The following is a 21,847-nucleotide window of genomic DNA, read 5'->3' as shown; positions in this document are numbered from 1 at the left end:
TGTTGAATATCTTCTATTCAAAAATAACTGTAATATTCTGTAATTGCAAAAATTATACAATGTAATCATGACAAATACAAATATGAAAAATGTTAACTATTTCTCAATTAATCACACAATATAACCAGAAAACTAATTAAATTATTTCGCTATCAGTGCACCCATATATGCTGCTTTGGTATGGGATAAGATTGTTAAACTTCTCCATTACTTTACAGTTAAATTTTATTTTTGATGTGAGGACATGTTTATATAATGTATATTATTATTACTATTATTTCATGAGAAACAAAGAGGGTAATGACACTTTATTCTGATCTTGCTAAATAAAAAAAAATACATTTTAAGAATGTGTCTGCGGCTAGTAAACCTATAGATGCTGCTTATTCACACACTTTAAAGTGGAAAATATTAAGTCCACTTGAACCATTGCTTTACAGTCAGGCCCCCATCAAACAGCAGCAGAAAGTCCCTGCTGTGGAGTTTTTCACTGTTAATGGCTCACAGCTTTATTAGGCAACACTGTAGATGGGTAATATATCGATGTCCCTGAATGGAGCTTGTTATTCCATCATCCTGTTATGATTTTGCAAACTTTTTTATAACTCAGATTATTTCTTTAATCCAATTGTTTGCAAGGCAACTGGTATTTCCATGAGAGATGTACATTTACATTTACATTTATTTATTTAGCAGATGCTTTTATCCAAAGCGACTTACAAAAGTGCATACAGTAAGTACAGCGACAGTACGGGGACAGGATGTGTACAGTTCCACAATGAGACAGTTCTCAGCTGAGAGCGAGGTCTGTTTGAGGACACAGTGCTATTAGATTTGTACAATTACAGCCTATAGGGCAACTAATACGAAACACTTTCGAACGGCAAACTTCAACAACTTCAAACGGCACAATGAGCGTCAGGGTAAAGGCGGATGTACATAGTAAGAATGCCTAACTCCTTGCACGCTGTGTTGTAACTTGTGACACTATGTAACACTGTGAAGCTCACTTGAAAAGCTCTTCTAGATTCACATGAAAGCAGTTCATGTTCCTACAGTTCCTACAGATTCCTACAGTTGCGCTGAGGAAACAGCTTGCTAAAAATAATTTTTGGCAAACATTATCTCTCAAGCATCCATTTTATGAAACATATGCAAACATCCTTATCTACCCAGGTTTATAGACAAGATCATGATCTTGTCCATTGGGGGGTGGGAGGTTTTTGCTTTTTCCAGGTCAGAGATGAATATAGATGACATTATGGTCCTGGTTAAGGTGGATGTGGAGAACTGGCAAAGCACCAAAGACCTCTTGGTTATTTTTCTGGGAAGTGCCAATGAGTGACGCAGAAACCATTTTCTTTTGAGCCTCCTGTGGTGAGATGCTCATGAGCAATGCCAGCTCAACCCCATGGCTGGGTGTTCCAGTCAATTTTGTGCTGCACTTCTGCGGTCACAATTCTTAATGTAATGATTTGGTATTGGTATGTGTTTCAGGTAAAGGGGTTCGCATCAAAATATTCTTCTCAAGCATTCCCCACACATTACAATTCCTGGAAACACACAAAAACATTTGAAAACTTAATTTGCTGTGAAAGTATTGCTTGGTAAATATGAGGAGTTAAATGCGCAAAATCTCATCTGAGGAGTCCGGTATTACAAAGGAAATGCCCTCATAAGGACAGACGAAGCCACAAAAACAAAGCAGGAGAGATGAGCAGAGTGCAGGTTTGGTGTTATGCGGCACCTGGCAGTACCTGAACAGAGAAAATGGATCACCAATTTGGCAGGACACTTGTCAGAGGAGAGAAGTTTTTTATTGTTACACTTCAAGTAACTTTACAACTATTCAGATAACTCAGATAACTATTCAGGTAAGTCCCTCATACCGGCTTTGCTACCATTCACACACTGAACATTTGGCTGCTGAAGCGGCTTACAAACACAGGTCAGGTTTAAAATATGCTGGGTTGAAGGAAATATTACTCTACAACTGTTCCATACCCCTCTCATTCTCTCACACACTGATTTACAAATTAAAAACAGAAAATAAGGCCATCAACTGTAACAAATGCCTTCCTTCTTAAATGGCAACAAAATAATCTAAAACTTTCATTCTCAATACATCTTGCGTTGAACAAGATGAAACTGGTGGTGCATGAGCCATGCATTTACTGAAAACACAGGTTCATGTGAACCTTTGCGGAAAAAACTTTATGAGGGGAATGTACATTATACAATCCGCCTCAAAAATGTCAGGTGCATTTGCTTTATTGGTCATTCAGATGCAAAGGTATGTGTGTTTCATTGGACCCAACACTGAAGATTTTGACAACACAAGGAAGGTATCTAGAATGCTCTAATCAGGACAGAATAGGATCTGTAGATTTGTGGAGTTACAAAGGCAACAGCTGCCTTTTTTCACCAAATAACTGTACATGATAACACAGTAATAATGTATTCAAACAAGAAATCAAACCTACACATATGCAACTGTTGTAAAAATGTTACATAAAGGTGTTCACAACACATTTCGATTGCATCCCACTGTTAACAGTCACAATAGTGGTCCACAGTCGCAGCTTGTACCTGCTGCCTATGAATATAAAGAGCAAATGTTTTGGTAATTTACCCTTTCTCTGGTGAAATGAACCTGTCTCAGCCATTAAGTACATTCAGTTAAAAGCCTCCTACTACTGTCATCTTTGTGATGGAACTACACTACAGGCCAACCTTGAATAATATAAAAAGTCGGACTTTCAAGTATTTTTTAAGCTCTGACGAGAACACATGATAAGCCTACCTGTGACCATAGTCCCAACAGTCAGAAAGCAGAGTATATTCTGTATCAACATCAGCAGCGTCTGTTACTGGTGCACAGCTGCCATCTGGTCTCTGTCATCTAAAAAAGTGCACAGTCTCGTGACCAAAGAAGGATCGGCTAACAAAGAATCGCAAACGAACCAACAACTGAACGTGAGGTAATTAGGCATCGTGACCATCGCGGAGAACGTTCCATTTCGGCTCCTGCAGCCACACGCCCGCCACACGCATCCGCGTGACATCGAGCGTCAGCCACTGGCCTCCAGGGCAGTGCTCATGTTGCTCACCGTGGTCCTGTTTAGTGACGGTCTGCACCGGAACGCTCTGCTCTTGGCCTCTGTTTTGTAACTTCCAGGAGGAGGGAAGAGTACAAAGGAACTGCGACCACTATTCACGCTCAGAGGCAAGCTGGGGAAGTGGGTGCATGGTTGGGGGGGGAGCGGGGGGTGACTCTGCCAAGCGGAGACAGAGATCAGGTTTAGTGCTTGAGTTTGCACTCGCAGAGCTCCTTGTAAATTCTCTTCCGGACTTTGGGCATGTCCTCCTGTGAGAACTGCAACGGTTCTTTTAAGGCCAGGCACTTACAGTACTAAGAGAGAGAGAGAACAAGCAGATGTGACAATATGGACAAGAGAGCACAACAGGTTATAATGACGCTGACACTGTGGAAAAAGTAACCACACAAGACTGAGAAAAGTTGATTTCCTTTACCTCTAAAACAAAAACCCCACAGTCACTGTCATTCTTCTGTTGTGGAATACACTGTGGAAAGAGGGAAGACTCAAATCACCCTCACGTGGACAGCAGTAAGGGTTGGCAGGCTTTAATATATTGAAAAACCTTCACATGCTTGACAGGCAGGAATATATCTAACTTGTGCATCCAATCTGAAGTAGTGGTTAAGCATCTGGACCAGAAATAATGTTGTAACATTTAATTAAATGTTAAAGGAAATTAAACTCAATTGTTTAGATTTGAGGTGAACTATTGGGTTATGTATAAACTATGCTTTTTAAGATGCTCTGGATAAGGTTGTCTTCTATCTTATAATATATTCCATCTTCACCCAATATCATTTACGGATTTTTTTTTTAAGCATTATTTTCGTTTAGTCTGGAAAAACCCCATTCTGCGCTTACTGCAGCCCTTTACCTTGTTTACAATCATCTTCCAGCCTTTCTGGTACACCACATTCTGCTTCTCTTTTGCCTCAGCCTGCATGTATCTTATGATGTTCTGTTAGAAGAGAGGATAACCTCAAACAGCTATGGACACATACCCACGTCTCACACACAAGCCATGGGTTTGATACAGTAAGTCCTCTTTAATGACAATTTGCAGAATTTTGCATCATAAGATTTTTAGCTGTAAATGTCAGCTAAATATACAGTTAAGCACACAAAGAAGGTGAAGTCTCTCAATCAATTGTTAATTTCAACAAAATGTAAATTGACTCTGTGCTCACAACAACAAAAGCATTTTCTTCCAATATAGCCCCATGGATACTACATGTATCGTGCTTGAATCTATTCAAGGACAGGTCTTGAACAGTAAATCTCCCTGAATGGTACTTGAGTACTTTGACATGTCACTCATATGCTTATCTTTCAGCCAATCATTGATCTGTATTTACCTCGACGGCATATTTGAACATGATGCCTTGGGAGTCATAGAAGTGGATGGTTTGGTTGGTGATGTCCACAGTTATCAAAGACCAGTGGATCTCCAGGTGGATGGGAATCAGCAGCAGACTTTTGGTGAACAGATCAACCTGCAGTCACAAGAGAATGACAACCATTCATGAAACTCCAAGGTTTTAGGATCCTAGGGTTTTTTTTTTTAGCTCTTAGGATTATAGATGATTATAGAGTTCCCTTAAACTGTTTTGAGTCAGACTTTCTCTAACAAACTTTACCGGTTATCATATCCCAAAGCACTGCAGCCAAACAGCTGACCTCTGAAAGCTGTGGTTTCCTTGGTAATGACCTTCTGTCTCTACCACTTCTTGCCTTTTGTTTTAAGAACATTTTTACATGCACAGAATGTTTTCAGTAACACCACCATCCATTCCTTTTGATGCTCTGAACTACCTCATACCATCTGTACAGAAACAGCATCACTCAAACACCCTGTCTAATAAACAGTCTAACATTCCTTCGTCTTCTGAAATCAGCCAACATTGTGAAAAATGACCTACCATTACCTTACCTTTTTGGTCCACCTCTTCACTCCCTCATACCCTTTGGCTACTAGTTGTCTGTGAAAGAAGCTGTTGAAGAAATGGACCTGCAAAAGAAAAACAGATGCAAATTCAGCAACACAAACACCACAGAGGGTGGAGAGGATAGCTTATGCTTTCAAACCTCACAGACCTTGATTATAAAAGTTAGTCTCAGTAATTTTACTCTCTAAGCAGTGTTTTAGCATACATAAAACGAACACAGATTTACATATACATGAAGACAGTGCTATGGAATTCAGTTTACTGATGATTAAATTAAATGTCCACCTTCAAAATGAATGATGCGTGTTTATGGTCATTTCATTGCAGATGTTACTGCACACATCAGTCATCTTACCTTATGGTTTACTGCCTCCATAATTAATTCACCATACATATTTATCACCTGAAAACAAATTGAGAACAAATTAAAGTGAACATTGTTTCCTGTTATATAAAAGAGCAGATCTTTTTAAATAACTTTTACATATTTTTTTTCTGGAGTATAAGATAATTTAGCAGTGTTGCAAGATTATCTTTGGGAGGATGAAAATTTAACACGTTATACCATATTAATACAAAAAAAAAAAAACATTTCAATTTCTGACGATATTTAGCAGAGAGGATGGTCAGGTATGGTCTGTGCTTTTGCGCACCTGGTCGTTAACCCAGTTTTGGTCATCCAGTGTGGAGAGGTCCTCCAGAGTCAGTGTGTGCTTGTTGTAGGCCACTTTGAAATAATGCATAGGAGCGCAGGCCAGACCAGCCCGGTACTTTCCCACTTCTGAATTGACGAATGTCTTCCTGATATGAGGGAGGAAAACCATCATGAATTCACAAGAAGAGAAACAGCACTGGGGAGGTAAAAGCTTTACCAGCTGCTGGTTCCTGAGTATGTCATCATGAGCTGCATTACTTGTTGCTGTGGAGATACATGCAATGATACTTGTAGAAAGTGACGCTACTTAACACACACAGCAATACTAAGGGTGACTCATCAGCCTTTCAGGGTACTGACTTCCTTCTGGTCAGGACACAATGAACAGCAGATAGCCTTGTTACAAGCTTACTATATGAAATCTTTTCATCACTGCTGCATAATGATGGAATATGAAATTTTCTGAGTGCTGATACAAGGCAAACCTTTGTTCAAAGTACACATTATTGATGTTTATAATCCTATTTGGCCTGCCTAGACAGAGGGTTACTAGAAATGAAGCTTGGCATGACATACATGTTGGCCATACAAGACGGCCAGCATGAATCCCACAAGCCTACGTGCCTGCTGGCGAGGTCAGTGTTCAACTTCTGGTTAAGGTGCTCAAGTACATCGCTCTCACTCAGCGGGATAAAGCTCCCATACTTCTCATAGAAATGCTCCAGGAACTCTGTGGGGGAGAAAAACAGGTGTATTATGGGAAAAACAAACGTGAGGTGAATCAGCTTTACATGCTTCCACAGGAAGAAAGCTATCTGTACACTTTACCATGAATGAGCTCTGTGATATCATCATCAGTGATGTCTGTGGTCAGCAGCGGATTTCTGGGCCCTCCCTCCTCCTCCCTCTCGGAGCTCTCTCCACCTGTGGAGGAGTCCCCGTCCTCAGTCTTGCAGTAGCGGTGGTCCAGCAGCGGGTTGGTGCAGTAGCTTGGGCAGGGTGCGGGCGGCTCCACCTCCATGTCGGTGCTTTGCTCCGCAGCCTCGCCCTCAGAGCCACTGGCGCCATTGAGGGGGACGGTGCCGTCACCATCGCTGGCCGTTGGCGTCGCCCAGTCTGTCGTTTCCCGCTCCGTCTCCGATGCCCTCTTCTTGTGGCCCCTCCTCCCAGGCCTGTCCGGTGCCGGGACTTTGGCTGGCTGGGGCTTGTGGTTGGGGCCACAGCAGTCACAGCCCTTGGGTGTGCGCTTCCTGCCTGAGGTGCGCCCGTGGCCGGGCGCCTGCTCTGGCTGTGACGCCTCGGGAGTGGAGCAGCCGTGCACCATGCTTCCCTCCAGCAGCCCTACCCCATCCCTCACCGAACCCTTCGAACTCCTCCTCTTCAGCCTCAGCAGGTCATCGCCATTGACCTCCCTGATCAACTCCTTGGATTCTGCACTCAGACTGGACAAGTAGCCAAGCACCTCTGCTTTCAGTCTCCTTCCCCTATGGGTGGAGGTCCTAGACTGGTTCTTGGCTTTCCTCTCTTTCCCGAGCCCCCCAGTATGAGACTTCCTGACTCTACGTCGGTACTGGACATTAAACAAGTACCGCATCAACAGAAGTAGAGCAGCGTTCTTCTTATTGTATATCTCTGGCTGTTTTGTGGCACCTTTATTTTTCAGCCTGTTCCTATTATCTGCTGCTCCAGCTGAAGAATCACAAAGAAGACTGCCAACAATCAGCTGTCCAGTGATTTTAACAATAGTCTTTTGAGGAGCATGTACATGCCCTGTGTACCCTGCTGACTTGCACTCCAGAGAGAGCGTTAGAGTGTTCTCTTTGGGGCTTGAATATTCTAGTGGGCCAGGAGGACTGCAGCTCTCGACCACATGTTTCCCCACCTTGTCGACAGATTGGAGTCTGAGTTGAGTGGACCTCCGCGGCCCGTGTCTAGTTTTTGAACTGTTCTCGCTGGCAAAAATGGTCTCTGATTGCACCGCTAGCCACACATTTGTTTCTCTCTCTGCCGCGATCTTGATGCGTCGCCTCGTGCAGCTGTGAGGCGGGCTGCATTTGAAAGGACGCTTCCACACGTTTATCCCGGACCAGGTGCAATTAGGAGGGGAAAGATCCGTGGTAGTAACATTCACTGCTCTATGTAGTCTCTTCGAATAACAGTGGCACATTATGACCAAGGAAGAGAGCTGTCAGCAAACGAAAAAGAGAAACACAAAGGGTAAACGTGCTGATAGCACTTATAATTACATGAACCTGAAGGAAACTTTGTGTTTAGAAGTTTAACTGATGTCAGTCACATAACCGTTTTACCTGAAAATATCGTAAAGGTAGTTAGCTAGTCATCTGAAACGTACCCTGCGAGCTACCCAACCAAGTCTGCATAACCTTTGCAAAAATTTAGCAGTAAAGCAGTATCTTTAGCGAGTTGATCCCGTTTTTAAATTATCAACCTAACAACGTTAAAATATAAAATAATTAATGAAATTATCATTGATACAACACAGCGAATGGAAACCAACTTTGAAGAGTCTATCTTGGGGTAGCTAACGTTTACTAGCAAGCTATATTTAGCGAGCTAGCCAGCTACGTGTATCTATTCAGTTTGCTCTGAATCTATCTGAAAACTAAATGCGTAAGCAAGCGCTTCGATGCCTTTGCTTCTACGGTCAAATGTGGAGAAGATAAAATATATACGTTACCAAAACCCTGCCATAATTGTACAGACAAGTGCACCACGATATTCAACAGTCTGTTGTGGCCAAATAATTCGTCTGATGAAAAACGCGTCGCTTCGTTTTTCATGGGAAGGCGCTCTGTCGCTTGTAATGTACGTCACATCAATGCAATAAAACCTTAACAGTAGTTTACGCCCTCTTGCGGTCGGATATGTAAATAAAGTATGAAGAGCTTGTCTAGGTTTGGAAAGTGGGTGTCCATTAGCCTCCCTCAGCAGTGCCTTAATCATGCGCACATCATGTTTTTACACAGCTGTCTCCTTGTACTTCAAAATAATGGAATTTAAAAGGCTGTAAATACTTATGCTTCCAAGGTAATGGCTACAGTAACTAGATACACTAGATATACTACATATACATTTCACTACTTTAAATCATTTAAGGGACGTTTCAAGAGTTCATCGATTTTTCTGTATATTAAAAATAATCATAACAGAAAAGATATGTAGCTATACATAGTGGAAAGCCCTCTGTGGTTGCTTTTAATATCACTCAGAATGTTTTCTTAAAAATCAATGTTTGCAAGCTATTCAGAGCTTGAATATTTACATTATTACAAGTCTTTTTAACCATCATGAGTATATTTATTCCTCATATCTTTTCCCATTTGGAGTCTTGGCAAGTCCAATGTTATTATAAAACCAGATGTATTGTTTCATTTTAGTTTGACTTTATTCATGGTAACAGTGATGTACAAATAGTATACATAAAGGTAAGTACAATATTTACAAAAGAAATATGCTATTATACAATAAAGACATGAGTAAGAGAAGAATTTGACAAATGAGCCTGGCTACTTTTGCCAGCAGTATAGCATGTGGGTCCAGTCTTTTGGATCTGATCTTCAAATGATGTACATTATATTATACTGTTTTTTTAACCATCATCACAGTGCCACATGTGACTGTTAAATACAATATTCAGACTGCTTTTAACCAGCTTGTTGTGAACTCCTCCTCCATGAGGTTTAGTGCAGAGTTCAGTAGTGGTGCAGGATCCAGGACAATGAACAACACTTTTGCTCCATCTGACAGCTTGCTGTCACTCACGTGCACTGCGACAAGCAAACACCACATTCACAATACTTTGTAATTACAGCACAATAAATAAACCAGGAATGATGTTTCAGGACATTTCAGAGGTTAAATCAAGTCCACACTCTTGTTCTGTCGGTCATCTGGGTCATTAAATAAGTTATGGCACAGCATCTTCATAAATCACAAATTTAAAGGGGCTTCATGTTTCTAAAGCTAAAAAACAGATCTGCATGGAATTTGTCTTTAAAAGAAATTTTAAAACCTGATTTAGTATTTCAATGAAACAGAGTTCAAGCACATGAAACACTGACAAAGGAGGAGACACTGGGACTACTACATACATCAGTGCTATATATTTTCACATATGTGAAAGTATGACTATGTGATACATTATTAAAAACTAAAGTTTCTAAACATTTAGAATACAAGCAGTTGACAGAATTTATAAACTATCTTTTATCGTTTTAATTTATTTCTCTAATTAATATCATGCGATGTTGATATTAGTAAGATGATACATGTGATGGTTTAATTACACACATTATTTTTAATTACAGTTTTCTCCAAAAAGATCTTGTTTGTAGTGACATTTTTGTGAGATGCACTGATGAGTAGCCGAGGTTGAAACACTAGAGGAAAAGGCTGTAAAAAGAAAAAAACTTTATGTTAATTTAAAAATAACACTATTGACATGTAACTCAGCCTTTCTTCACTTGTGTAAAACTCACATTGTCTCATCAAGGCTATAAGGTTTCTCTTATTATTGGGCACTCTGCTGCACCCCAAAAGAAGCTGAACAGTAAGCAGCACAAGGTAGGGTTGCCAGATATTCCACTATCACACAAGTTTCAGTGCCTCTTTGACAAAATAAAATGAGGCATTTCTAGGGCTTGTTTGCTGTAAGTACACACATTATAGCTTAATTTTTCACCTGTCAAAGTATTCAAATAGCTCTATATACAGCTTTACTCACTGGTTTACAGCACCTGCTACTGTACATAAACTATAATTAATGAATTTTTAGTAACAATCCTTAAGAATGCAGGTACTTGAGTAATGCAAGGTATAAAGTGTAAAGTCCCTCATTCTAAAATGCTTATGCTACATGCAATGTACTGCACAGAGGTCCAATGGCTGGCTAACATTGGCAATGAGGTATGTGAATACCGTGAATGCTTACCTCATAGCAGTGTGCCATTGAGCTGGGGTGTGTGCAACGTCCTTACCACAGAGGGACCGCTGCCCCCTGCTGACAGTGCTTGGACCTGTACCTTGTATACACTCTCTGGCTGTAGGTGATCCACAGTCAGAGAGTACTGATCCTGAGACAAAGAGAAACACCATACATATGTGAGCTCAGAGGTAAACACACCATCTTCCTGAACAGTTGCTCATGGACATGTACCGAGACCAGTTCAATTAATAAAAAGCATGCTTCCAATTGTAAAGTAACAGTGTTATTCCAACATCTGAATCTATATCACGGTTTAATTGCCAACTAGAAATCAATCAACAGCTACTTTTACATTAGTTAAGAGTTAAATTTGTCATTAACAATCATTGGTCTTTCACAACCATATACAGTTGGGAGCTAGAAGTGCTACATGATCTACAGTGAGTAGCGAGGATTAAGGTAAAGAACGCCTGCTTGACGTGCAGTGTGGCCAGATTGCTGGGATCGGAGTGTGACTTACCGGGGCCAGGATCTGGGTCTGGGAAATGAGTGTGTCAGAGACTGCAGTAGTACTGGTGCTGCTGGAGACCTGGACCCAGGAGAACTGGAACCCAGCAATGGAGCCCTGCCCTGGGGCAGCCTGGGATACTTGCCAGCTGAAAATTCCCTGCAAAGAGCCATTCACCGTGTGAAAGGCAGCCGTTAGCCTCTCGGGGCGCTGCTGTGCCTTTCTGGCCAGAGGGTGGCGCTCTGGGACAGGAAAAATAAATATTCAGGCATGAGAGAAAAAGAGAGTAGCAGGACTTTTTCAGGAACACTAATCAACTTAAACACAGAATACATGCGGGTCCTGCTCATATACTTAGTCATTAGAGTCATATTGGACTGTACATGGCATACTGGACAGAGCATAATAAAGTCTGGCTCAATTGGCAATGCCTGCTGAGAAAACAGCTACTTGATTGATTGTGAATTTCGTTTCATAGCAGGCTGCTGAGTTGCAATACACAGAGCCCCAAACACAGCAGGGGCAGCGGGAAAGAACAAATACTGATGTGCTTAATGAATTAGAATGTCAGGAGGTTATACATGCAGGGTAGCAGCTCATTTGTCAAACTTTGTGTGTTGTTTCGAGGGTGCTCTCCTTACCCTCCCTTGCACAGGACACAGACTTCACCCCCCTGCCTTTCACAGCGGAGCATTGTGGGGTAGTCACGGAAGTCACGGCCTCTGACCCGTGACCCTGCCCAGACATGGGCATCACTGCCACCCTGTACTTACAGGCAAACAGCAGGCCAGTGATGACAAAGTGGGTTCCCTTGGGGTGAAGAGCACAGGGGAGAAATTACAACACAGTACACCATGAAGAAAATTTAAGAGGAGTAAAATTATGGGAGAGAGGAAAAATAATGAGAATCAAGATAATAGTAATAAAGAACAATGGAGACAGATGATAGGAAAGAACGCAAAGAAAAATAAAGAGAACTAAGTACAGAGAAAATCAGAGAAGCTTAACTAGGCTCACCAAGAAAAATGGAAAATCAGACAGCAAAGATACCTCCTCAGTATTTATGCCATAAACAGGCAGGTTACTAAATGCCTCTCACACATTTTCATTAGCCGCATAGCCAGCTGATGACAAACTGCTGTTGGAAAAAGTACTTGTTTGGCTACGGCTCTATCTTGTTTGGCTACGGCTCTATCAAAATTCTATGTTTCATAGTTTTATAAAATTGGAGGAACAAAAAAGGTTTTTGTTTCGAAAGAAACACTACCAAATAAGACTGGTGTCATGTTTCACAATTAGGGGTCAGCTGATAGGCAGTTAGTGAAAATGACATTTTTAAGCTCTCATTTCATTCCCTGTATTAGGATAGTGTTACAGTTGCTGCCTGACTAGAGCATCTGTGGTGGGGATCTGAGTAAAATCTCCCCTCTCATCAGTGGGAGTTTGATAGGTGCGGTGAGGAGGTTTGATGCTGAGCTTACAGATGATTCTAAACTCTCAGCACCAGCTCTTTGGGAGGTACTAGCCCAGAATGAGAAACTGTGATTAAAGCATGCAGTGGCAAGCGTCACTTTTCCACTGCAGCCCAACATGAAATCGCACTTGGTTTGTCACCTGGCATCATAAAGCTTGTGGTTCATGAACCCGAATTGACTCTGGATTAAAATGGTCAGGATACACAATGACCCCCTTTTAAAATGTGTTGCCCACTAGCTGAACGTATCATTTTCTGAAGGGCTCTGTTGGAAAAGCACTCAATAAGGCACATTCCTATGTTTATTAAACAATCTACAGTTTCTTTCTGGCTACTGATGAAGTCCAAACCCAAACTGCAGTTCAAACAGGAGCTCATATTCACTGAATTACAGGAAGATCCATCCGTTATATAACTCTGACCCACAACCGTGCAGTCCATGGTCATAGGAATTAAAGTCCATTTTTCAGTACAATTTTTATGCATTTAATAAAATATCCACTTCCAAATGTAGATTTTGCCGGAAATGTTTCTCAAAAGTCAAGTTACTACGTTTACATTTTACCTTCTTTCTTTTGGCAGACGCTGTTATCCAGAGTGATGTACAAAAGGTGCATTCATCTATTCTTCCAAATCTATCTTAGTATCACAGATGACATGGCATTGAAATATACACTTTGAGAACAGACTGGTTTGATTTTACACCAGATTTTTGGACTGCACCAGACAGCACATAAAACAATCTGACCTACCTGGACAGTGGCTGTTTTCTCTGTCTTTGTTACATTGTTAGCACACACATCTGGATACCATCTTAGTAGGTATAAAGTGGAATCCTTCACGGTTTCTGTTCAGGAAAATAAATAACATAACAATTAATGCTGTAGTACATTGCCTCTGTTGCCTATGTTCACTGCAAATACCATTTTGGACAGATTTTTCAAAAATGTTTTAAGTAATATTTGAAGTTTTCTTTCTGAAGTCACATCTCTGTAAGCTGCACTGACACTTTTCAAAAGACAGATTCCTCTCTCCTCTCTTCCTGTCCTCTATCCGAGCATCCTTACATCTTTCACCAAATACATCTCCTACAGAGTTCCAGGTTGTCTAAACCCCACAGATCCTTCCCCAGCACATCTGTTTTTTATCTATAGCCCATACTGATATTATTAAATCTGTCCTCGTGCCTTTTCTCATTCTTTCTCCAAGAGATAACAGTAAATCAGCACTCTGTGCTTATGCTCCTCTGCGGTTTAAACAGAATCCTCTGAATGCCATCATGTCGCCAAGAGGGTATTTTGGGAACTTGCTTATGAGGCATTTTTTGGTAAATTTATTAAAAACACTCAAAGTCATGTAAAAGTCTTTGCTGTTGGCCTTGTGTCAGTGCCGGTGTTGGAGAGGCTTGTGCATTCCTTCCTCTTCACACATACCGTGCAAGTGACTTGGCTGCTGTATGGCAGCAGTGACTGTCATCAGACGGCCAATACATCCACAGCAGAATTTACGGCAAAGCCAGGCACAGCTCAGTGCAATAATGACCAGCACCTGGTGTGGGCATGTAAAGCAGACTGGCAGTGGTGTACTGCTGCTCTGATGTGAAGGGAGGCTGCACACCGCAGCTCACTCCCATACTCCTGTCCTGTACACTCACCCTGAAGGCGCTTCTTCCAGAACACTTTGACCTGAAGCTGGTTGTTGTGGTAGTGGGGTGAGGCTGCCTCCAGCCGAAGAAGAGTGGGAGTGGAGTGTGAAGTGGGCAGCTCATTGGACACCTCAGCCGTCACCTGGCCCTGACTGGCTGCTCCCGGAGAACCTGCTATTTGGGAAAAGTGCACAGACCCCCCGTTGGCTGTGTAAAATCAAAAGAATTTTCTGTTTGAGCAACAATGGTCCTTCATCCCTGTTTATAAAACTCCCTGCTGTGTGGGGAATCGCCCCTATTTTGCAATTTGGTCCCCTGCCTTTCATGATATAGTAAATTTTTGCACTGGGCCAGGTGTGCCACATTATGGTACCTCTTCTAGAAAGGTGTAATATAATTACAACTATTAATTATTTCCTTAACAGATGTTCTCATCCAGGGAAATGTACACTGCTTACATTTTCATTCCATTCCATTCATATGACTGCAATTTCACAGACAGAATACAGGTTAAGAACCTTCCTCAAGGACACAATAGCAGGGCTTCACCTGGAATATGACCCTGTAATGATTGGGATATGAATCGTGTTCCCAATACATACTGCAATAACATGAGGAACACCCCCCCCACACACACACACATGCATACACACATATTACTGTGAAGTACAGTGTGGGGCTGCTCTTCCTTAGTCCCAGAGATGGTAGTGTTTGCAGGTTTTTAATGGCATTTAAGCATCCGATTCAATTAATCATTGTTTTAATTGAACCAATTTGCTTCCCTCACCAGTTCGGACAGTGGTAACAATTAGACAACTACCAGGAAGTCCAAGAGGTCTAGGAACTGACCAGGTTAGTATACATTCTATCTACTTATGACACTAAAAATGAAGATAACAATGAAGATAATGATTATAATTTGGGAGAACAATATACTTGAGAGATTTCTTTTTAAGTTTTGAAAAACACAAAACAAACCAGTAAACCAGTAAGCATCTATCAGACGAAATGAATCTATTGTCTTCATCATGCTAAAAATTCACTTACTCTTAAATTGAATATATCAAGAAAGTGCGACTTTATGATCCAAGATCCTTTTTAAAGGATAAAGACACCACATGGTTATGGAAACAAAAGAAAAATACCCAGCCAAGCAAAATACACTGACTTGTAGAGAAAAAAAAAATAATTAGGGGAAATAGGAAATAGGAAAATTACAAAGGTAATACTTTTACATAGTTTATTTAAAAACAGAATAAGTACATTTCTTATTTGATTTTACAATCCGAGTGAAGCTAAATGAGGCCAGTGGAGCACTGGAAGCCTTTTCCTCCAGCACACAGAGTGCAGGGATGTGTGTCTGGAGTTGGTTTTGGCTGAATTAGTCCAGGATTTATGCAGCCTAATTAAAAGCAGAAACAACAACAACAGAAAAACTCCCCACTGCAAATAATATTCCATGCCTGGCTGAGGGCGAATTGCAAGCTGAAGGCTAACTGGCTCTCTAGTGGGAGAGGTAAATGAGGCTCTCCCCCTGACATCTGCACTTTGGTGACCCGTGATTCAATCTGACCCAGATAAGGGCTGATCAAGGGTACTGATACAACACAGGCACTTGCTACCTAAAAAGGAGCTAATTCTTTTCAGACTTCAAAAAGAGAGGTGGCAAATTTGAAGCTGCTACAACATGGTATCACTATATTGCTGTTCAGACTTAAGTCAGTCAGGCTTAAGATGAATGTAGCCTTGCTTCTCTAATCAGATGCAATTTAACTAGATTGAAATGCAGAATTGGTCAAAGGCTGATAATCAACTGCCTTGACATTCTCATCTGGACAGCCTTCTTTTTTGTTTTTAGGAATTTTTTTACTAACAGCAGGCTCTACACTCACAGATGTATTAAACAAATACTGGCACCACTGAAAAATTACCAACAGGCACTATATTTTAATCCATTTAACTGTGCTGATCTTTAGTGATGGCTGTGTGTGTAAATGAAAGTCAGAGGAGGCCATACCTGTTGAAGGTGTGGTAAAGGTCAACTGGGATTTGCTGCTTTTTAGGCGTTTCTGGCCCCAGTAGGCTACAGCTTGGACCTGAACCAGATAGGCAGTATTGGGCTGAAGACCTTCAAGTTCTATCTCACTGACAACCTGGTGGACACAAGCACAGATTTATAATCACAGCTGTTATACACATTTTAGTCACTACAAGCATATACAAGACACAGCCATCTGTTTACTGCCTGGACCTACTTGCCAATGATTCTCTCATTGCCCTTGTACCATGTTTACATATTCAAACCTAATGTGAATGGCATGACCAAGGCCAGCACTTTAACAGCTCAACTCACTGTCCTCTAAGGGCTGTAAGTGAAATAGCCTGCTTAAATGATTTAGTGTGGTATCATTGTGTTTTTCAATCGCCCTGTGAACCACTTTTATACAGTCATTATTTTATTATGACTAACAGGGGATTCAGCATAATACTCTGAAATTACCTGAATTCTTGTTTGCTTCTTTAACAGGCTATAATTGTTGAGAAACCAAAAGCAGCAATGGGGTAATGCACTCTATTGCAATAATCTAAAGTCAGTTGCACATATCATAGATTTCCTTAAGATATCTATCGTGACTAATTAGGTTTCTTTCCATGCACTTTGGGATAGCAGTGAAGCACATGTTTTGGCTATGTGCCTGCACATAACCAGAGGAACTCCCGCATGTGTTAAGACTTAAGACTCCTGTGTCACTGTGGAGGACGTGTTATGATTTCCTGTCACGGGACCCTTTTCCTCTGAGCTGACGACAAATCGACTTTCGCTTCAGACAAAATAACGAAACGTGAGACACGGGCCTGGTTCGAAATGTCAGAGCACAGTTTGGTCCTGTGGCGTCTTACTTTTATGTGTCATGATGGGTGAGAGCAGGGCAGTGAAATGCTGGCACAGCTGCCTCGGCCCTGTATGGGAATGTGGTGGGAACCCTTGTAAAAATTCTTAACAATCTCATGGCGGAGGACCTGACTGCCATCTCCATCAGAGAAATGGAAAAAAGGTCAGGAGCTGTTAACTTGACACAGCCACCCCCTTTGCTATCCATCAAAAACTCATGAGACCTTGTTCTTCTGTTTTCAGAGAGGCTGCGTGTATGTTCATCTAATTATGACTGATCTCCTCCCACTCCTCCACAGGTACTAATGTGGCTTTACTCAAAAAACTGTGCACACTACAGACAATTTAATTAAAATTCAAATATAATACTAAATATTTTCAAACTTATTTTTTTTAAAAAGTATCCTTAGCCAAATTGATAGGTTGAAGATTACTCACCTCATACAAGATACTTATAAATATATTAAATGTGTTTCCCATTCCCAACCTGACAGATGGGTAAAAGACTTGCTTTTGACTCTAAATAATGAGTATCAGTGTATTTCTCTCTGTCTATGAGCAAAACAACATACAGTTTGAATACACAGCCTGCTCTGGAAAGTAAACTGTTTCTTTCTGTAGAGCAGCAGGTACAATAAAAACAAATTACTTAATAAAAAACAGATCAGGCAATTGAAGTCAGAAGAACAATAAAACACAATTACTACGAGAACACCTGCTGCCTTTGTTCACTAAAATTCATAGAGAAATAAATGCAGCGGGGTGCAGTTTATTAGCGTGCAAGCGCGGCACATGAGCAGAGCACCTGCAGCTCCTCTGCAGCAACGGAGAGGAACCGTTCAGCAGCAGCATTACACTCCGTGGTAAGATATATTGTACCACAGAGTCACAGTGTGTATGTGCGTGTGTGTGCGCACAAAGACTTATTTCATCAACAAAAAAAATAGAGTTCCGTTCCACAGAGTTCCATTCAGTTGAAAATACATACACCAGACTTTGTAGCAAAGCCCAAAAAATAAAGACCCCATCCATCCCAGTCATAGTCTTTTTACTCCTTTGTGCGTGCCCTTTAAGTCTGGCAAATGGTGCCACAGTGTTAAGAGAACCAGCTCTTACCCAAGTAACAGTTGATTTTATATATGAATGCCAATGCAAAACCTATGTAAGTTTTTATTGTCAGTAAGGGATCCTACTAGGCTAATTGTTAGCCATGTATCTCATTTATTAATAGCTGCTTTGATGATATTTCTTGATGCACTTATGTCTGTTTTTACTGCATATTTGTGTGTCTTCATGAACATCTGATTGCCTTTATGTACAATATAGTAAGCACTTGTGACAGCAATGTATGCATTTTTATACCTACACATGGCAATAAACTGGACCTTACCCCCTCAGTGACCCTGGAGTTCTCCTTTCTGTCGTGGCCAGTCCTGCGTGCCACACGGACACTCCAGGTCACTTTGTAGTGGTGAACAGCCAGGTCCTCATCTGCGGGGGGCTCCCAGAGGAGAAGGACGCTCACAGTGCCGTCTGCCCGAACTGAGAAATTCCCTCCCCTCACATTCCGCGGCATCTCCGGAGGGAATGGATCTGGAACAGGAAGGTGAAGGTGGGTTTATTGCTGCTTTCTATCGTCCTTTCATTTTTATTTATAGTCACCTGAGGTGACCAACAACAGCACACAGGAGGAAACAACAAAGGCAACTAAGCAAAAAAAGCAAGGTTACAAAGCAAGTGTGTACATTACATGACAGATGAGTTTATGCACAGAATACATAAAAACTGAATTAGCCACACTGAAAGCAGAGTGAAATGTAGGGCATTTTTCAGAATTGTGCTGATGTGCACAAATTGCTGTTACAAGAAAAGGGTAGAGCAGTGAGGCCTGTGGGAAAGTAAATGTCAGAGGACACAGCACCAATAACCAGTCACACATTAAGGAAATGGAAAAGGATATTGTGCTCTATGCAAAGCAATTTTTTTGCTTTGAGAATAAAACACAGCTGTAATTTTCTGAGTAAATATCACACTATCCCTTCCATATCAATTTCAATCACTCTTTAATATGTGCTGGGATGCCATGGAAGACACAATAATTTTTACTATAAGGAATATATTTGGATGTTAAATATTCTGTAAAGAAAAAAATCTAAGGAAATGTAGCTACAGTGTATATGCAGACGATAGATACTGGACCCCCCTGGTGCTGACATGCAGAGACAATTGTTTTCACAAGCGCACAGCACCACAGACCCACAGCTGGTGATGGATCAGTGTCAGTGATGGATCTGAGGCTGGGATGAACATGAAGATGGTGGGATATTCAGTTGATGGATGCAGGGTTCATCCATCTCAGGTGGGGTCAAGTATGGTTAGGTGGAGGTGTATGACAGCTGCAGCAGAGGCTACTGGGAGAAATTCTCCCTGGCAAATCCACAAAAGATATTACTATCCTGTACTTTTTTCCCACCACAGCTTTCAGTGTGTTTCAGTGTACAAGTGCTGCACTATCATTTCTCATTGAAACGTAACTGCAGGGGAAAAATTAAAGAGTTATACATGTAACCCAGGACTGAACTGAGCCTTTCTTGCCAAGCCTTCTAGGAGCGGTAGTAAATTTTACAGGTCAAAAGAGTCTGTGTCTACAGACCCATGACCAAACTGCGCCTTGTGGATATTATATTAGTATTGGGCATAAAAGACTTAAAGGGCACACAGAAAAGCAGTTAAAATTCTTGGGGTGTCCACACCAAGGCCCACAGCCAGCCATCATATTCTGACAAATCCCAGTCTGCCATCAACACTGATTCTGTTTCTGGTTGACACTAAATAGCACTAACCTCTTTTACCTTGCGAGTAACTGTAAAAAATATATCATTACCCAAGGCAGTACAATGATATAAATCCAGGTTTTCCAATGTTGAAAAACGGAGATGGCTTTGACATTGTAGAGTGGCTACTGTACATAAACCATCATGAAAGGCCTCCACTGGAAAACTATAACAGCAGTTTGCCTTCAGGGTCTGCTTCTGAACAAGTTATGTTTGGTCTTCTGGCCCTCTTGAAGTTAGCTGTGCTCTGCAGACGTCATAGTTCCAAAACAAAGGTTCTATTTCATAGAGAGGGGCAACTCATAACAACAGGGAGCGGGCCACTCTGTGTGCCTCAAGGTCATCGGTGAGAAACTGTCACTTAGACTTTTCCTCATTGGGTTATCAGCCTCCCAGGTACCTTTCATCTCCAGGTTTCCTTGAGTGATGGCAGCCACGCACATGACCTCTGACCCCCAACATTTTTCATCCCTCCAAATACTTGCCATTTGATAAATATGTGTAATTATTAGAAGATGTTTTGCCGACACACAAAATGTATGGGAAAAAATTCCACCATTCATAGTGAAACAATCCCTTTGAAAAAAGGAAGACTGTTTCTATTTATCGTTCAGTAAGAGGGATATATACATGAAGTACTCTAATACTGCCTCTTGTACAGTGACTATTCTGTGACTGCTTCATAACGTAAACAAAAAGATGGATAAAAGGCACAGATGAACTGAGTTTATCACACTTTAATTAAATGTTAATGGATGTTAAATGAAATTAAATGTGAGTAACTGCATATTGCTATAAAATCTAATCACAGTTGTGTGGTTAGCTTCTCCCGTTTGCCCAAAACAACTTCATTATATTTTTTTCTCAGTTGTTGACAAGTTAATGTATCTCTGAGAATTCTAGCTTTCATTTGAAAAAACTAGTAACCTTGGGGGCAGGAAACATCATAGACGAACCTGATATTCTTTTAAGATGATTTCAGTTGGAAACCATGTTTGCCAAGAGGTAGATTTCATGTAGGATATAAGATCTCCTGCATGAAATACATTCCTTTAAATTGAAGTGATGGCTGCTACATCAAACAAGCAGGGTCTGCAGCTAAGTAGTTTATGATTGTGATAGAACTGCACATTTCATTTTTAGATGCAAAATGCTGTACAAATTTCAACCTCTAATCAAATGTAATACAAATTAACCCAGGCTTCAGCTATCAATAACAGCTTGTCATTAGAGTGTTTTTTCAAGAAACATCAGCCTTTCCTAGTTTAAATTAAATTAAAAAATGTAACCATGCACTAACACATACACCATTATTTAATAGCTAGCATTTAGTACGTAGAGGGACACTTATGTCCAATATCCACACATAATAACCTGAAAACAGCAAAAACATGCTTTGATCTGTTTTAAAACATAACAAATCTATGACAGAATATGTTTGTGAGAGGAAAAATGCAGATGGATGGATCCATCAGGTCAGTTTTAGTAACATTCTGTACACCCAGATCATAATGCAGTGATGCTTCAAATACAAGAAGAGTGGGGTGACATGTAATAGAGAGAACTCTGGTTCACCTCATAAAACCCCATCATAAGGTAGAACACATGGCCAGACTCATCCCATAGACAGTGGAACTTGCAACTTAATACAAATGATATATCGTATACAACCCACCTGCTAAGCATGTGTACAATTGAGAAGGCTGCTGTTAATTAATTTAAGTCCTTACTTCACGAATTTACCTTTTTTTATTTCAAAGAGGGTGTATGGTGTCTCGACTCTTGTCGTGTATATATTTGAATGTAATGCTTGACGAACACCAAGTATTGGGGAATTCTTGTGTAA

The 21,847-nt window shown here is 40.9% G+C and overlaps 2 protein-coding genes across 4 annotated transcripts in view; both read right to left on the bottom strand.

Annotated features, from left to right (window-relative positions):
• Nucleotides 1-1,621: 1,621 nt before the first annotated feature.
• senp5 (SUMO specific peptidase 5) lies at nt 1,622-8,491 on the bottom strand. Of its 2 annotated transcripts, XM_036521484.1 has the most exons (10): nt 8,401-8,491; nt 6,531-7,887; nt 6,327-6,432; nt 5,701-5,848; nt 5,403-5,450; nt 5,032-5,109; nt 4,457-4,594; nt 3,976-4,059; nt 3,535-3,585; nt 1,622-3,412 (listed from the first exon to the last, which is right to left on the bottom strand). In XM_036521484.1, exons 2-10 carry the CDS (start codon nt 7,867-7,869, stop codon nt 3,302-3,304), a joined length of 2,103 nt encoding a protein of 700 aa, XP_036377377.1. In that variant the 5' UTR covers nt 7,870-7,887; nt 8,401-8,491; the 3' UTR covers nt 1,622-3,301. The 2 variants fall into 2 exon arrangements, with proteins under 2 accessions (XP_036377377.1, XP_036377378.1); XM_036521485.1 differs by lacking the exons at nt 1,622-3,412; nt 3,535-3,585; nt 3,976-4,059 and having other exon boundaries at nt 4,547-4,594; nt 5,021-5,109.
• Nucleotides 8,492-10,087: 1,596 nt separating this feature from the next.
• The window catches only part of anos1b (anosmin 1b), a 34,790-nt gene continuing 23,030 nt past the window's right edge, over nt 10,088-21,847 (bottom strand). The window contains exons 7-14 of one of the 2 annotated variants that reach the window (XM_036522578.1): nt 18,558-18,760; nt 16,292-16,427; nt 14,284-14,448; nt 13,382-13,476; nt 11,797-11,965; nt 11,168-11,397; nt 10,654-10,795; nt 10,088-10,115 (exon numbers count right to left, since the gene is read on the bottom strand). In XM_036522578.1, the coding sequence (XP_036378471.1) occupies nt 10,655-10,795; nt 11,168-11,397; nt 11,797-11,965; nt 13,382-13,476; nt 14,284-14,448; nt 16,292-16,427; nt 18,558-18,760 (1,139 nt within the window). In that variant the 3' untranslated portion in view covers nt 10,088-10,115; nt 10,654. The remainder of the gene's footprint in view (nt 10,116-10,653; nt 10,796-11,167; nt 11,398-11,796; nt 11,966-13,381; nt 13,477-14,283; nt 14,449-16,291; nt 16,428-18,557; nt 18,761-21,847) is intronic. The other variant, XM_036522579.1, reaches the window with a different exon arrangement.

This window comes from Megalops cyprinoides, chromosome 2 (assembly GCF_013368585.1).
Source record: "Megalops cyprinoides isolate fMegCyp1 chromosome 2, fMegCyp1.pri, whole genome shotgun sequence".
Classification (NCBI taxonomy): domain Eukaryota; kingdom Metazoa; phylum Chordata; class Actinopteri; order Elopiformes; family Megalopidae; genus Megalops; species Megalops cyprinoides.
Note: the sequence above shows the minus strand (reverse complement) of the source record. Positions and strands in the feature narration are given on the sequence as shown.

Coding starts and splice junctions, on each gene's coding strand:
- senp5 (XM_036521484.1), bottom strand. CDS start 7,869: ATGTGCCACTGTTATTCGAAGAGACTACATAGAGCAGTGAATGTTACT. Junction 5,849..6,326: donor AACACTGACCTCGCCAGCAG/GCACGTAGGCTT, acceptor CCCTCATATCAG/GAAGACATTCGTCAATTCAG. Junction 3,586..3,975: donor GGAAGATGATTGTAAACAAG/GTAAAGGGCTGC, acceptor CTCTTTCCACAG/TGTATTCCACAACAGAAGAA.